Here is a 14,873-nt window from a genome sequence, read left to right on the forward strand (position 1 = left end):
GTAACATTTGTGCAGCATTTAGCATAGAGCCTAACATGCCCTAACTACTCAATAAATGATGGTGGCAGTATGTGTAATCATAACAGTAAAGGTGAGTAGTAGTTACATTAGTATGTGTAACAGTAATAGTAATAGTTGTCTAGTATACCAGTTACATCCCTCCTACCTGCTGTGCCGGCTCAGCTGCACTATTGATCTGGACAAGGATAAACTAGCTGTGTGTTTTTGGTCTGGATTTTCTTATTTATGACATAATGTGGCTGGACTAGATGCTTTCTGAAGTTATCGTCAAGACGTGAATTCTATTTCCACCAGGGATAGGTAGCACATGTCCTTTGCTCTGAAGCTACCTGCTCAAACGCTCTCTACGATCAAAGCTCTCTGGGAACTGAAGTGAAGACAGAAAATTTTACCAAACTCACTACGCCATCTGAATATTCTGAATAGGTAGGAATTGATTCATTATTTCTGAAATAAAAGTAAAATTTCCAAAGCAATTTAAGCCAGAACTATACTGTCCCATCACAAAAGTATTGGCACACATGCTAATTTGTGTTTATTTCTCACCATTATTAGCAAACAATGAATCTGAGAGAAAATATGGAATACAAAGTATTAGCATGTTTGATTATGGAATCCAGGGCATTCCTCCATTAAAATTGATTCTTAAAGGCCAATTTATGTTTCATCTAACAATGTTTATCACTAAGATTAAAAATTATTATTAAGAATAAAAATTCTTATCATTGTTTTTAAGAATGAAAATTTTCCATCATCTACTACAAGCATCTCTGGTGATTAAAAACAAAACGAAAGCTTTAAAACCTAATTACGGGCAATCTGTGAATAATATAATGCAAAAGCAATAAAAATTATGCCTTTATACCTGTTGACATAAATGCCTCTGCTGCAGTTTTAGTGTTTTTTAAACAAGGTATCACAAAAAACACAGACTTACCTGTGCGATAGACAAAGTTGCCTTCAGTTTCTGATGACGAAGGAGACACTAATTCTTCCTCAAATTCATTGGAACTAAAAGACCCCGAATGGTTTCTTTGCCTTGTCTTTCCCATCATGGCAGCGTTTGTGGCCATGACATGTCTCAAAGAGTCGTTAAGGTAACGGTTCAATAAGCTGCTCTTGTATTTCGGGGGTGACACGTAGTCCTCACCGGCCTGTGACTCTGGCCTCACTCCAGGCTTTATAACGGAGCTCTCACTTTTAATCGCAGGATGGTGAACGGGATTGTTATAGCCCCCTTCATTCATGTGGCTTCTTGGAGGGTTTTCTCCATCTAAGAGGGAAAAATATCACTAGATGGGACTCACATATTCTTTTCCCCAGCCACCCAACTGCTATGTTTAATCATTAAAAATGTATGTGAAGAAAGAATATTTAAAGTGTATAAAATTATATTCAAGATTTATATTTAGGCAAAGAAAATGAGTTATCTATGTAATATCTCCCTATAGTATTTTAATTTTAATAAATTTCACAGAAAATGTTACTCTGACACACAATAAATTATAAACAAGAGAAAACAGTCATTGTCATTTATAGTATTATAAAAGTGAAAAAAGAAGAATTACGGCACCATCATATTTTGTGGTATTGACCTTAAAAATAGCAATTGAGGCAAACTTGTTACAGAGGCAAAGCTAAGAAATCGAATAAAAATATGAACAAACCTTCGGAACACGAATCATCACTGCTTACACTAAGCCGCTCAGCATTTCCTTGAACATACTTGTTGTACAACTTTATTCTTAAAGCCCAGCTTAAATCTGGCTGTCGAACAGTATTCTTAAGTCGCCGTCTTGCATTAGCAAACCAATTTGACACCTAAGAAAGTATTATTTCTCAATTAACAAAACATAAAAAATAACCCATCATACAATTACTTTACCATAAAGGACCTAAGCCTCTCTCAGTATCTTTGATCACTAAATACTCTCAGGGTGTAACAATACCGGACACTCATTCCATTCGTTCATTCATTCAGCAAACATGCTGAGCGCTAGCTTCAGAGATTGAGCACCTATTGTATTCTGGGAATTAAAAAAATGAAGATGCTTGGCCATCAAATTTTCAGTCTAATAAGACAGGTAGGAGAGCATACAAACAAGCCTAATACAGGAAAGAACGGGAAGGATGGCTTAAAATGCATTAAAATAAAATGATTCAGGGTTCCAAAGGAAAGAGGGGTCACTTTTACATGTGACTCAAGACTTCATGAGAAATTTAAGGTAGGCTTTGACGGAAAATGTCAGGTATAATGGGTAAGGGAGTGTATTACCAATAAAGAGGGCACTGGAACAAAGATAAGTCAAATCCCAGAGACACTGTGGTGGGTAAGGAAGTGGGGCAAGATAAAGATGACCTTGAATCCTTGAGTCTGTATAACCAAGAGAAAGGTAGTACCATTTTGAGAAAGCAAGTAGAACTGTTTAAATATGAAATGATGTGTTTGTTTTGGGGCATGTTTACTTGAAAGCACTAGAAAAGCATAGAGGTGAGTGTGCAGCAAGAAAATAAAAATGGTACCTGACACTTAAGGGAGAGGAAGAGCAGATCTGGGACAAATGTGCAGAGGTGATAGCTGAAACTGTGAGAATAGGCCAGATGAAAAGATGGTCAAGGACCAATGGAAACCTCCAGTGATTAAGGATGTAGGGCTATAAAAGAGGAACTGCCAAAACAACTAGACAGAGAGCAATCACACAAATTGAGGAAGAAAAGGCCAAGGAACACCCAGCTTTCAGCTACAAGTCAAGTGCTTTCAAAGAAAGGAACGCTGCAAAACAAAGGAGTTACTTCCATTGTTTTTTATAAGATGCTACTGAACTTCCATAGGCTGAAATGGTACCTGAGGTTTCTTGTGAGATAACAGGCTGTCATCAGAATATACAGGGTGTCTTAAAAAATGTATACACACTTTGAATAATTGTTAAAGCCTGGATATTTGCCTTTAAAAGAATGAAACGTGGAAAGAGAATTACATCTTTCTGCCAGTTTGTTTTAGAACACGGCCCTACATTACCATAAAGGTTGTGTGGCAATGATTGCATTGGAGTTCCTTTTTACCCCCCTTTTTTAGATTTATAATATAAATGCACAATTCCTGCATATTGTTTAAGCCCTAATTGTTGAATGAACCTGTTGTGATTCCTACTTAAAAAAAAATAAACAAACCAAAAAAACACAACAACAAGCTACAGGGATTTTTTCTCTTTGTCTCCTTGGGTAAAACATAGTTTTTCTTAGTTGATTTATATATATGCACAAAGTGTATCATATGTTTTATATATATTCAATATTACTGCCTTTGTGTCTTAAGCATTGATAACCATTCTCTTAACTGAGGTGCAATGAGGTAGCATCTCACCATGGCGTTTCAGAAGTGTTAGTCCTCATGGACCCTTCTTCCTTTCATGCTGTGTGTTATTGCTATGCTTCAGTCTGACTTCACATTCTCAGTCTTTTCCAACCCTATAGACAGACAACTTCTGGCACTACTCATTCAACAAACATATCTAAAGCTGCTTTTGTGCTTTAGCCATGGTGTTAAGTGCTAGGAATGGATAAGTTGTGTCCCATGCACACACAGAAAGACCAGCAGTGAAAAACTATACCTGATTAACTGTGATTCCCAGGTCATCGCTACCGAAGCACAAAATGCTTCACTACATTTCTCAGATCTTTCTATTGTCCAAATCATGGTCAAAGTGTTCATCCAAGTCCTCCTTACTACTGACTAGAAATTTTAGGACATTATTTTCCTGAACTTCCATTCTGTCCAATTGAATGGACCTTAACAACCACCTTCAAATTCATGTTGATGCACCATTATGATTTAATTACTTTACTTCTTCAAATGCTCATGGGTGTCCCATTATCCTGTTACTGGGGTATAATGGAAAGAGAACTGGTATCTTGTCCTGAATTTGCCAAAAACATGCTGTGTGAATTGAGATAAGTCACTCATTTTTCTGAACTTCAGACCCTTCATCTATAAAATGCATTGGATGAGCCCTAACATTTTTGTCAACTCTCAGAACTAAGATGTGCGAATACAGCCCACACTATCCTACAAGTGTTAAGTCCCTTTCTAGTCGGTAGTAACCTACCCTCTGCTCTCAACTACTGCTCTCTAGCAATCAGATATTTGTGTTTATGTCCTTCCCCACCCCTCTCATACACAGAGAACACACTGCAGCTTCCCCTAGGCCCAAGTCACATATCTATTAGAATCCAAGTCCAAAGCTTTTTGTTACTTTCTTTACTAAATAAACATCATATAATTCAGATAAACTTTAAATCTTAACTAACCTCAGTTCTTAACTAACCTTAAATTGTAACACAGCCACCACACAGTACAGCATAAAATCCAGTTCTTAAAAAATTCTTCATATTTTTATTAAAATGCAATAGCTTTCTAATTTCAAAAAAATTAATATACTATAATTTTAAAATAGAAAAATGGGGACCTTTCAATGCCATGGTGGAATTAACTAGCTTTTCATATATTGGGGTCATATCTTTTTTTATGTTTTATATACCCATAGTATATTAATTATATAATAGGAGATTTTCCAGGAAGATTTGCTGATATCTAATATAGTCTGTTTCTAAATTTACTTTATCAGTTTGATCAATACCCAATCCACTGATATATTTACTCTGCCAGTATTTTATTACCAGAAATTTACAGTACAGCTGGATATAGTCTGAGGCTTTAATATCTACTTGCAATAAGTTGTGCAAATAGCAGACAAATACATAAGAAATCTGCATAAATATTATTTTGCAATTTTTTTCTGATGAACTAATGCGAACTCCATCTGTTTCACTGAAGGTAAAAGTATCAGTTCAGGTTTTCTACCTTTCACTTACTATGGGTTCATTTGGGTTATTATTCAAATTCCCTTTAAATTCTCTTTTACATGAAACAGGCCTCCTTCCCAAGGGTAGGTTCTGGAGAAACAGTATTTTAATGTCAAATTCAGAGCTCTAAAAACACTGCTTTATAGTGAATGCTTAGAGAACCAAATATCTAGATGCTAGAAGAGAAAATGAAGTAATTTTCCTCCTACTCTAACTGAGGTGTTTACATTCATCATATTGACTGAGCAATCATTACAGTAAACCCAAAGGGATATGCTGGCATCTGTCCACATGTGAACATACAGAATTAACAAACTTATTCTGGGTTACTCAACTGAAATATTGAGCACCTCATTTCCACACCATGTCATATAACACTTAGAGTAATGTAGAAGGACTTTTCTGAGACTTTGTTGAATATTTAACGGTTGCTATAATCCTTGCAGTTCATAATTACATACATATCTCAGCAGAAGCACTCATATCAAGCAAAAATAGAGCCGTGTCAATATAGGAGGAAAAATCTTGCAACATAACAGTTTTCACCGTATGGTGCATGGACATATCCTAGAAATTTGAAAGTTCTACTATAAGAGGAGGAAGAATTAACATCCAATTGTTAAACTGTAACCTCAAACTCCCCTTGCCCTACACTCTGTATTGTGATGAAAGAAATCATCCTAAGGAGATGTTTCACTCTTATAATCCAGAAAAAGTACAAATATATTTTAAAATGTACACACTAAACAATGGAAAATATCAAAACCAGATACAGCCTCCATTTGCCCTTTTAAAAATTCTCTACAAGGTATTATTCTTTGGTAAGATCCATTTCTTACAGTAATACAAAACCTTAATTGTATACCAGTTTATATTATTCCACAATTAAGTTGTATATATTTTGAGAGTACAGAGTATATTTTTATAATGTTTCAACAATGGTCAGCCATAGGAACCAAGCGCACTGGGAAATTTTGGTTTATTAGAGTCAAAATACGTGCACACACGCGCACGCGTGAGCACACACACTTGATCTCCCTGTTAATTTTATAAAAATGCTTATATCTCACTAGGAAGTAAGATGCCAGATTAATAATGCAAATGAGAGGCAAACATTGTTAAAGCACATTAAGACAAGCTGTCAAGTCTAGTGTGGAGTGAAAGTTGCCAAGTCTAGTAGTGAAAGTTTCATAAATAATTCTTTCTGCATCATTTTTCAGAGATAAATAAAATAGGTGCCTATTAATGTCCTTAGAGATTCTATTTATCAGAAAAAGTACCTTTTATGCTCCTAAAGATATTCTCTCCACTAAAGTTTCAGCTTTTTGTTTCTGGGCTTAATGGAGATTGCTGACCAGGTTTTACACTCCTCCTTATTAATTTAAGAGTAGCAAAATAAGTCAAAAATACTTCCTGTGAAAAGTTGGACAACCAAAAGGAAAATGTTAAGTGTAAAAGAAATTATCAAAGTATTCGATAGTCTTGTAGTTAAGGGATAAAAGTTATGCCAACAGCTTATTAAGATAAATCATGAAAAACAGAGATAGGTGTTGCAATAAACAAGAAATAGGAGTTAGAAACCAGAAATAAGGGGAACACTCCATATTTATCTATAAACATAAAAATAGGACACATTTCCAGATAAATAGAAAATAACAACACTGCTTATAACTTTACCTGTTCTGTAGAACCATCATATAGCATTAAAGATAGAGAGCTGCCCTCTGTGTAGACCCTATAATTGGATGGATTTTAAAACTATCTTAATCAGATTTCAAGACATTCTTTAGCTTTCAAAAAGATGTTTTGGAAATCCACATGGTACTTATAGTGGTATTCCCCCATTAGAGTCTATTTACTCTATAAAAATGCAGGGCTAGTTTACTACATGGAAAGTACTGTGCTGGCGTGGTATGGGAGTAAGAAGCCTGACTCCACAAGAGAAATTTATTCAGTGGGAGAACTTGACTCATTAAATAGGGGTCTAATTTGCAGGGATCAAAAGCTTTATTCAGATCACGGCTTTGCATTTTTTCACCCAGAAGTGTAAAGTATTTACATACTTTATTTGTTTTCCCATAGAGTTAGAATTTGGTTTGGCTGTTAATGTATGTCTGACTTTTATAAACCCCTCATATATATAAACTTATAGGTAGGTAGTAGGTATCTGTGCATATTCATATATATGTATATACATATTTTTTCTTACATAGATACTCCTTATGCCTAATTGAAAATAACTGAACCTAAACTGGGTTACATATAAGGTCTTTTGATTGTAGTTTAGATTTTGATTTTTTTTCATTTATTTTAAAGTTCCAGAAACCAACTTCATAAACTATAAAATTTAAAAATTGTTAAACAAATATCAATTATTATAAATAATTTTCTTTGACCTATTTTAAATTACATAGTTTTATGCATTTTTATTTTCTGAGGACTAGTGTAAGAGAAAGAAACTGTAGTGAGAAAAGTTTTCATTACATAAATGAAAACCTCATGCAATTAGAAAAATGCAATAGCATTACCAAGATCCTATGGCAAAAAGAATTGTTGTTTGTATTTGCACTATCATTATAGGTAGAAAATGATTTGACTCTGTATTAAAATGAAAACTACTTGTATTGCGTCTTACAAAACTATTGCATATGAAAATTTAAATGTCTCTGCTAATGACAAATATTTTTTAAAATTAAAAAGTGTTCTAAATATGTCAAGTGTTTTTTGCTTTTATATAAAAGAGTGGCAAGCATTAAATATGGAATTATATAAACAACCAAAATAATCTAATATTTTATTGCTAAATTCATTGTGAAATATTCAAATAGCTCTATAAATTAGTGTATTTTCAAAATAAATAGCATACCTATTTAAACTGAAATTTGAACATATGCATTTATTTTCAAAGGTCAAGTTTTTCTGACTGGGATAATTTATTTAGAAACTACTTTTGTAAATCACTGAAAGTTACATAGTTTTATGTTGAACAGCGATTAAGCCAGGAACACTAAATTAATTTTCCCCTCCAGTGCTGCAGCAAATCACTATTGCTACTATTGCTTGTCAATATGAAGCAAAACAGATGTTTTTCTCTACAATTGTATTCTGAAAATAACCAGGCAAATGTATATTATAGTTCTAATAGGCCTGAATACAAGTCAACTTTCATACTTTGTCAAACTTCCCAGTAATTCCTAAATGACAATCTTAATTACTCTAGAAAGCATTTTTTACTCTATCTAATAGTTAAGTATTGTATTTTTTAATTTTTATTTTGGGGTCCTCCCTTACCATGTAGTTAATAGGATGACCACAATTTCACAACAGTGATGTAGCGCTACTAAAATGTATGAAACTTCTCAGCTTATTTAGCGCCTCCTCCTCTTTTGAATATATGTGTTCTGTTTGCATTTATAAAAGTTCCTATCACCATATTTTTTAAAGAAAACTGTGGTGTCATAGTAGAAAGAGCATTTGATCTGGAATTACATTATTTACAGGCTTACCTCTACCCTTACTAACACATAACCTCCCTGTGCCTTGGTTACATCATCTGTAAAATGCTGACAATAACTTCCATACCTCACCATGTTTTTGCGCATATCAAATAAGATTTGTAGGAAAATAAGCAAGTCAAATATAATGTAGTGTTGTAGGAAAAAAAAACTGGCACCATTTCTACACTTGACCAGTAACCCAACTGTTTGAAATCTGCCTCTTCTTAACCCCAGTAGAAAGATACCATCAGGGAAATCTGTGGATTCTGGCTTATGCACAGGATACTTCTACTTAAAAATAAAAACAAAAGAGCCCAAACCCACTTCTTGCCCTTCCAACCCACCTCCTAGATCTGTCAGTAGTGCTAATTTTGAAAGTTATCCTGTACTTGGTTCTCAAGTGTGGCCTAGGGCCAGCACCTTTAGCATCACCCCAAGAACTTGTTAGAAACGCAAATCATGGGTCCCACCCCCTATCAACTACTGAATCGGAAACTCTGGTTTGTGTTTTCACAAGTCCCCCTGAAAACCATTGCGAGTCGTCCCAGCCGTGTCCATCTATCCAGCATTCCCAGACACCTCATCACTGCAGTTTTTTCACTGCCCTCCCTAGCAGAACACCGTGGGATCCCTCCTAGAACAAGTATTAGCACTGAATTGATAGATAGGATTGAGAGGAGACCCAGAAACTCTTCCCAGAACACAACTCTGCCCCTGTCCAACCCCTCATCCTCCTCAGCAGCAGGAGCCAAAGCATCCCGCCGGCCTTTCCCTGCGTCACCCTGGTGGGCGAAGCGCCAGGTGGAGATCCGCGCCGGCACCGAGCGCGCGGGCCCCGCGCCCCTCGCGGGCAGGATGGGGCTCGGTAGACCCCGGTTACCTGCACCAGCGTCATCTGCGAGCCGAGAGCCAAGAGTATCTTCTCCGTCTTGGTGGGGTACGGGTTGTCACGGTGCTTGTAAAGCCACTGCTTGAGGGGCCGTGCCATGTCTTGCAGGGCCTGTCGCTTGTGCCTCACCTTCCCGCCGGTCTGCCGGGCCCTGGGACGGCGGGAGAGAAGCCCGGTGAGCGGCGCTGCCTGGGCCCCCGCCCGCGTCCCTCGCTCCGGGCCGCAAGCCCCCGCAGGGGACCCAGGGCACCCAGCCAGGCCGCGCACCCCCACCCCACCCCGCGCGTCCCGACGTTGAGGCGAGGGAGCCACAAAATTTCTGGACGAGGAAATCCTTTCTTTGGCCTCTCTCGTGGAAACGGCCTGGCTGTCGCCCGGGGTCGTGTGGCAGGGAAGGACCCTAGGTTTTTCTTGATAAGGGGTGCATCTTGAAGCCAGTAACCCGAGGTTAGAGGTGTAGGTGACCGTTACTTGATTTGAAGAAAAATGTTATGCCAGCTACAGAGCTGGCAGCGGCGCTGCCGCCCTTCCTTCCGGCCCGCGCTGCGCCCCTGCGGTGGCGCCCCCGGTGGGCTGGGTAGAGGCGCTGCGGGCCCGTGAACGCTCTGCCGCTCGGGCGGGGGAAGGTCGCCTACTGGACGACCTTCAAGTAAAGCAAGGGGTGACCACCGCCCTGCGGCCCTGGTTCTCTTAGAGCTCTCTCCAGTTTCCTTTGACCCTCTGGGAAAAGGAGAAACTTTCCAAAGGAAGTGTGAGGAGGGAAAACACGGCAGGGGGCTTTTCCCGATGTAAGGAGAGTTAAAATGTTTGAAAGCTCTGTTCCCGGGAGAAGAAAAGGATAAAGAAAAAAGGCTCATTGAAAAGCACGTTGCTAGGAGGAAGAGACGAGCCGCCTGGAGCCGGCCTCGGGCGCTGCGCTGCGCTCCCAGGAGGCTCCGCGAGGTGTCGCCGCGCAGACGCGCGAGCGCCCGGCACTCCTGGAGGCTCGCGCGCCTGTGCCTCAGCCTCTGGGGCTTTTTTGCCTCTTTACACACTTTGAAATGCAATTCCACCCGAAGGGACTGGTACTAACATTTTGACGAAACCTAATCTCTACTTAACCAACCGGCTGCGCTGCAGAACAAGCAGCTGATGCAATCTTCCAGGTGGAGACGGCCGAGACGGCCGCCGCTCCTCTCCCCGACCCCGCGCTCCCGTGGCCTCCCGGAGGTGGCCGGGCTCGGGGCTGCGGTCCACACCTCCGCAGCCGGAGCCGCTAGGGCCACCCTCACCCTGCGGAACCGAAACCCAGCCGGAGAGCTAGCGGCCTTCCCCTCCCGCTGGCAGCGGGCCCCGCCCAGCCACGTGCGATTAGGGCGCCCTGGGCAAAGCCGACCTTCCCAACACCCTGGCGGAGGCGACGCCTTGTTGTGACAGAAGAAGGGAAGCCCACGGGGCTGGCCTGACCTGGGAACCCCAACTGCTTGGCCCTGCCTTGCTCCTATGCTTCCTGCTCAGTCCAGTTTATCTGGCTCTCAGTCGCGCGTCTGCACCCGCGGTCCGAAGAGGGGGCAGGTAACCCACTCCCCTGAGGTCCAAGTATGGGAGGATCGCGGGGGCAGTTTCAGGTGTCCTCAGTTTCCAACACGCCTCTTTTGAGTTGTCCTGACGAGTCGATCTCCCCATATTTTGAGAAACTACTACCTTAAAACGAGAATGCGCAAAACCAGGAGGCGGAGTCCTGCCCTCCGGGAAACTCCGCGCAGCTGACCCTCGCGCCTCGGGTGCGGTCCGCTCGCCCGCGCCGCTCACTGCCCCACCCCCCTGGGCTGCGGGTGGGCCCGGGCCCGGGGATGCGCATACCCGGTCCTCCGGTGCCTCAGGCCGAGGTTGTCCTTGAGGGGCGGGCCGTCTGGAATGCCCACCTCGGGGCGGGCGTGGGGACTGTCCAGGACGCCGCCGTAGGGCCGGCCGCCCCGCTCCCGCTCTCGCTCCGTAGCGCTGCGGTCCTCAAAAAGCACGGCGCCATTGAGCTTGTCGAAGACGATGGTGTTCATGGTGCGAACTGGCAGGGGCGCCCCGCGCGGCCACAGCGCCTCGGAGCCGGGCCACCGGGAGCTCCGCAGGGCTCGGGTTCTAGGAGATGAAGGTGCATCAGGTTACTCGCTGAGAGCGCGCACACCCTGAGCGATCCGAGCCCCAAACGCAGCCAAGGCGAGGGGCTGCGGGGTTCCGGGCAGGAACGGCAGCGCCGCACCCGACCGAGGGAACCCGCGCCTCTCGGTCCCCGGCTAGCCCGCTCCCTTCGCGGGGACAGGTCCCTGCCCTCGTCCTTGCCCGCGCGACCGACCCCCCCACCCACCCCCCCAACGGACTTCAATCAGGAATAGTGTACCCGGGGCGGCAAAGGCAAGCTAATTCCTGATCGAGCCCCCCTGCCTCGGTGTTAGCCTGGACGCAGTGCACTCCAACAGCAGAGCGGCACCGCGCGGGGCCTCGCCTGGTCTTCAGCCACAGCGGAAGGCTGAAGGCTCTCGGAGGTTCCACTCTGGTCGTAAACAGGGGTTGGGAGAAAGGGAAATTGGGGGTAACATGAATGACTGCATGCGCAAGCCCCAGTTAATGAGTCCCAGGCCCGACCGGGATTTCGGGGATTTTCATGTTCTCTAGGTTTGGCTGAACCTCCTGAGTCCGTCCCTGGGGTAGGGGTGAGGGCTGGAAAAGCCAGCAGACTCCAGAGCTAGAAAGTTAAGTGGCGTCAGTGATAAACGCGCCACCTCCTCCCTCTCCCCCTATTTCTTTCTGCCATGCCCAGCCGGCTCCGGGGTGCGCAGGGTCGGGGCAGTTCAGTGGCTCTGGAGGCCCGGGCCCCCGAGCCCGCGTCCCGTGGCCCTCTCCCGCAGTGCGGGTGCGAGCCCGGAGCTCGGAGCCCATTCACACCCGCCCCTTTCTGGGGTTTCGAGGAACCATGTCAGAGGCTGCAAAGGTGTTGGGAGAGGAAGGAGGAACCGCGGCCCGCGCACCGCCGGGCCCGCGGCTTCCACAGGCAGAGAAAGCCTCCAGCTCACCTCCCGGGTCCCGGCGGCCCGGAGCCTCCGCCTGCCGCGCGGGCGTCAGCGGCAAGTGCGCGCCGCGGCGGGTCAGCCGAGCGGCGGCCCCGAGGCTCGCGGCAGCCCCAGCGCGCCCCATCTCCCCGCCTCGCGCCACTGAGCCGCTCTCTCCTGTCGCTGCCAGCGCCCCTCACCCCGCCCCGCCGCGGCGTGGGCTGCCACCCCCACACACCCCTGCACGGGTCCTCTGCCCGGCGGAGCGCCCACACTCGCCAACGCCCCTCGCCCCGCCCTCCGGCCACCACAGCGGAGGCCACGCGCGACATGTACGGCGGTCCACGGCGATTGAACGACGGCTCCCGTCAGTATTCATGGGGAGGCGAAGTCAGGCCTCTTCTGGCAGCCCCGCGTCCCGTAAGACTGAGCCCTCCCGCGCAGACAGGTACGTGTCTGGGGTTTGGACAGACGGCGGTAAGTGTGAAAGCAAATTTCCGTGCCCGCAGCCCGGGTTCTAAGACCAGGAGTCCTTTTTTGTCTTTTGAAATCCGTGCACTTAGTACGTTGCGTTCGTGCCACTCAATTTGTAAAACACCCCGTTTCCAGCCCCACGGCCCAGTTCTCCTGCATGTAGGCATGCTTGCCCAGCGCATCCGCCCGGGGTTTGGCAGAGCGGGTCCTTCTCCGGCTGTCCCAGCGCACTGGGTGGCAGCCACAGACGCCCGGCGCGGCCTGGGTCCACGGGCAGCAGGCGAGGGCGGCGGGCGGGAGAAGTCCGGGAGCTGGGTGCTGACGCAAGGGGTCCCAGGGGCGTGGGAACCGCGGCTTCTCATCCCCCCTGCGAGCCCACGCGCGGACCCCAGCGCCTCGTCTCCGCTCCTGTGCTCCTCACATACCCTGCTTCATTCCAAATTGCCAGTTGTGGAGCTCCCACCCTGAGGAACTGCCCCACCCAACGCCCGCGACTTTAAAGCAAAGGAGCGGCCAGGTGGGTCCCCAGGCCCCTCGCAGACCCTCGGGCCAGCCTTCGCGGCCACCTGGGCGCGTCCCCTACGGGCCGAGGATAGAGGTAGGGGAAGGGCGGGGATCGCCAAGGCGCCGGGGGCCAGAACCAGCCTCCCATCCCGAGGCCTCGGGCGGGGACTCGGAGACCCGAGGGCTGTACCTGGGACAGTGGGGCCGGCGGCCGGCGGCAGGGCTGCTGGCTGTCCCGCGTCGAGGCTAGGCGCACTCCCATCCCCGCCGCATGTTTTCCGCGCGGGCTCCAACGCGCTCACCGCCGCCACCGCCGTCGTCTCGGCTTTATTTACCCAGACAGGCGCGCGCGGCCCGGGAACAGGAATACTGAGGCCTTCTCATGTTTCCCGACTGCCTGGCCCAGCCGGCGAACATCCTGCGGGCGCGGTATCCACATTCCCGGGCCGGCGAGAGAAAGCCTCCGCGCCCGCCAGGCTGTGGGGACGGCAGTTAACCCTCGCGGAGGAGATGCCGCTGCAGGCGCCGCGGGGAGCCCCCAGCCCGCCGAGTCCTCCCCAGCCAGGCCGGCCTCGCAGGCGCGGAGCATAAGGGGCTGCTGCCTTCGCGCTTAGGGGAGAAATTCTCGGAGAGGCCGCAAGTAGCGCCCAGCTCGGGCTCTGGAAGCTGAGAGGCTGCAGCGCAAATCCCTTGTCTTAGCTGGCTGCGGTGTCGGAAATTTCACTACAAGTGGCTGGGCGGGAGAGACCACTACAGCGAGCCCTTTATTTTCCTCGCGATTAGCTGGAGTGAAGTTACTTAAGTCAGAGCTCGGGTTTGCGCCTGCAGCGCGTGAGCGTATTGCAGGAGGAGCTCGGACTCGGAGAGCCTCTTTTTGGTGTCACTAGGCTTCTGAGGCGCTGGCTGTCTCAAAGCCAGGCACGCGCTCTCCTTTCGGGGCCCGCACTGGAGTGGCTGCGCTCACCTCGGGACAGAAGGGTGGAGAGGGGCGCGGCTAGGGCCAGGCGAGCCCTCGGAGCCCAGGTGCGGACGACAGGGCGAGTCCAAGGCCAGGATCCGCAGGAAGCAAAGCCAATGGAACTCAGCAGAATCCGAGCGGGGACACAGTGCAAGGGGAGAGAATGGTTATCAGTTTCTCTTACTGATGATACTCGGCTTCCCATCATCACCTCAAATAAAAGAGTAGCGAAGCTGCGGCCTGGGTGCACCCTGAGGCCCCGAGCTTCTGCCCGCCTAGCAGATCCCCAAGGCTCGGAGCACCTAGGCGCCCGCGTTCTCGCCGCGGGTCTCGCCGCTGCGGCGACACCTTTCATCTGTTTTTAGAGCGAAAGTCGGTTACCCACACCTGGAAGTCACGCCTCGTTTGTCCCTTTCTCCTCCAAAGGTGGCTGGCCAGCGCTGGGGCAGTGGCTCACCTAAGCATCTTCTTTTTAGATGGCCTGGAAGTGGTTAAAATATCTACTGAAGCTATTTTCCCCCCAAGACTAATCAGGACCCCAAATTTTCCATATGTTATCTCCCCCAATACCTGGCTGCAAACCGGGCAGTAGCGCAATCGAAAGCAGGAAGGGACGTAGGTTTACATTTTTGAGCACCAGGCAG

The 14,873-nt window shown here is 46.7% G+C and overlaps 1 protein-coding gene across 1 annotated transcript in view; it reads right to left on the reverse strand.

The window, feature by feature from the left end:
• MKX (mohawk homeobox) overlaps positions 1–13,589 on the reverse strand; it is a 61,136-nt gene extending 47,547 nt beyond the window's left edge. Inside the window, exons 1-5 of the mRNA XM_087823696.1 lie at positions 13,462–13,589; positions 11,113–11,385; positions 9,262–9,421; positions 1,689–1,842; positions 959–1,294 (exon numbers count right to left, since the gene is read on the reverse strand). Coding sequence (XP_087679822.1) covers positions 959–1,294; positions 1,689–1,842; positions 9,262–9,421; positions 11,113–11,306 — 844 coding nt within the window. The 5' untranslated portion in view covers positions 11,307–11,385; positions 13,462–13,589. The remainder of the gene's footprint in view (positions 1–958; positions 1,295–1,688; positions 1,843–9,261; positions 9,422–11,112; positions 11,386–13,461) is intronic.
• Positions 13,590–14,873: the final 1,284 nt, after the last annotated feature.

This window comes from Miniopterus natalensis, chromosome 1, assembly GCF_054644295.1.
Source record: "Miniopterus natalensis isolate mMinNat1 chromosome 1, mMinNat1.hap1, whole genome shotgun sequence".
NCBI classification, from domain to species: Eukaryota; Metazoa; Chordata; class Mammalia; order Chiroptera; family Miniopteridae; genus Miniopterus; species Miniopterus natalensis.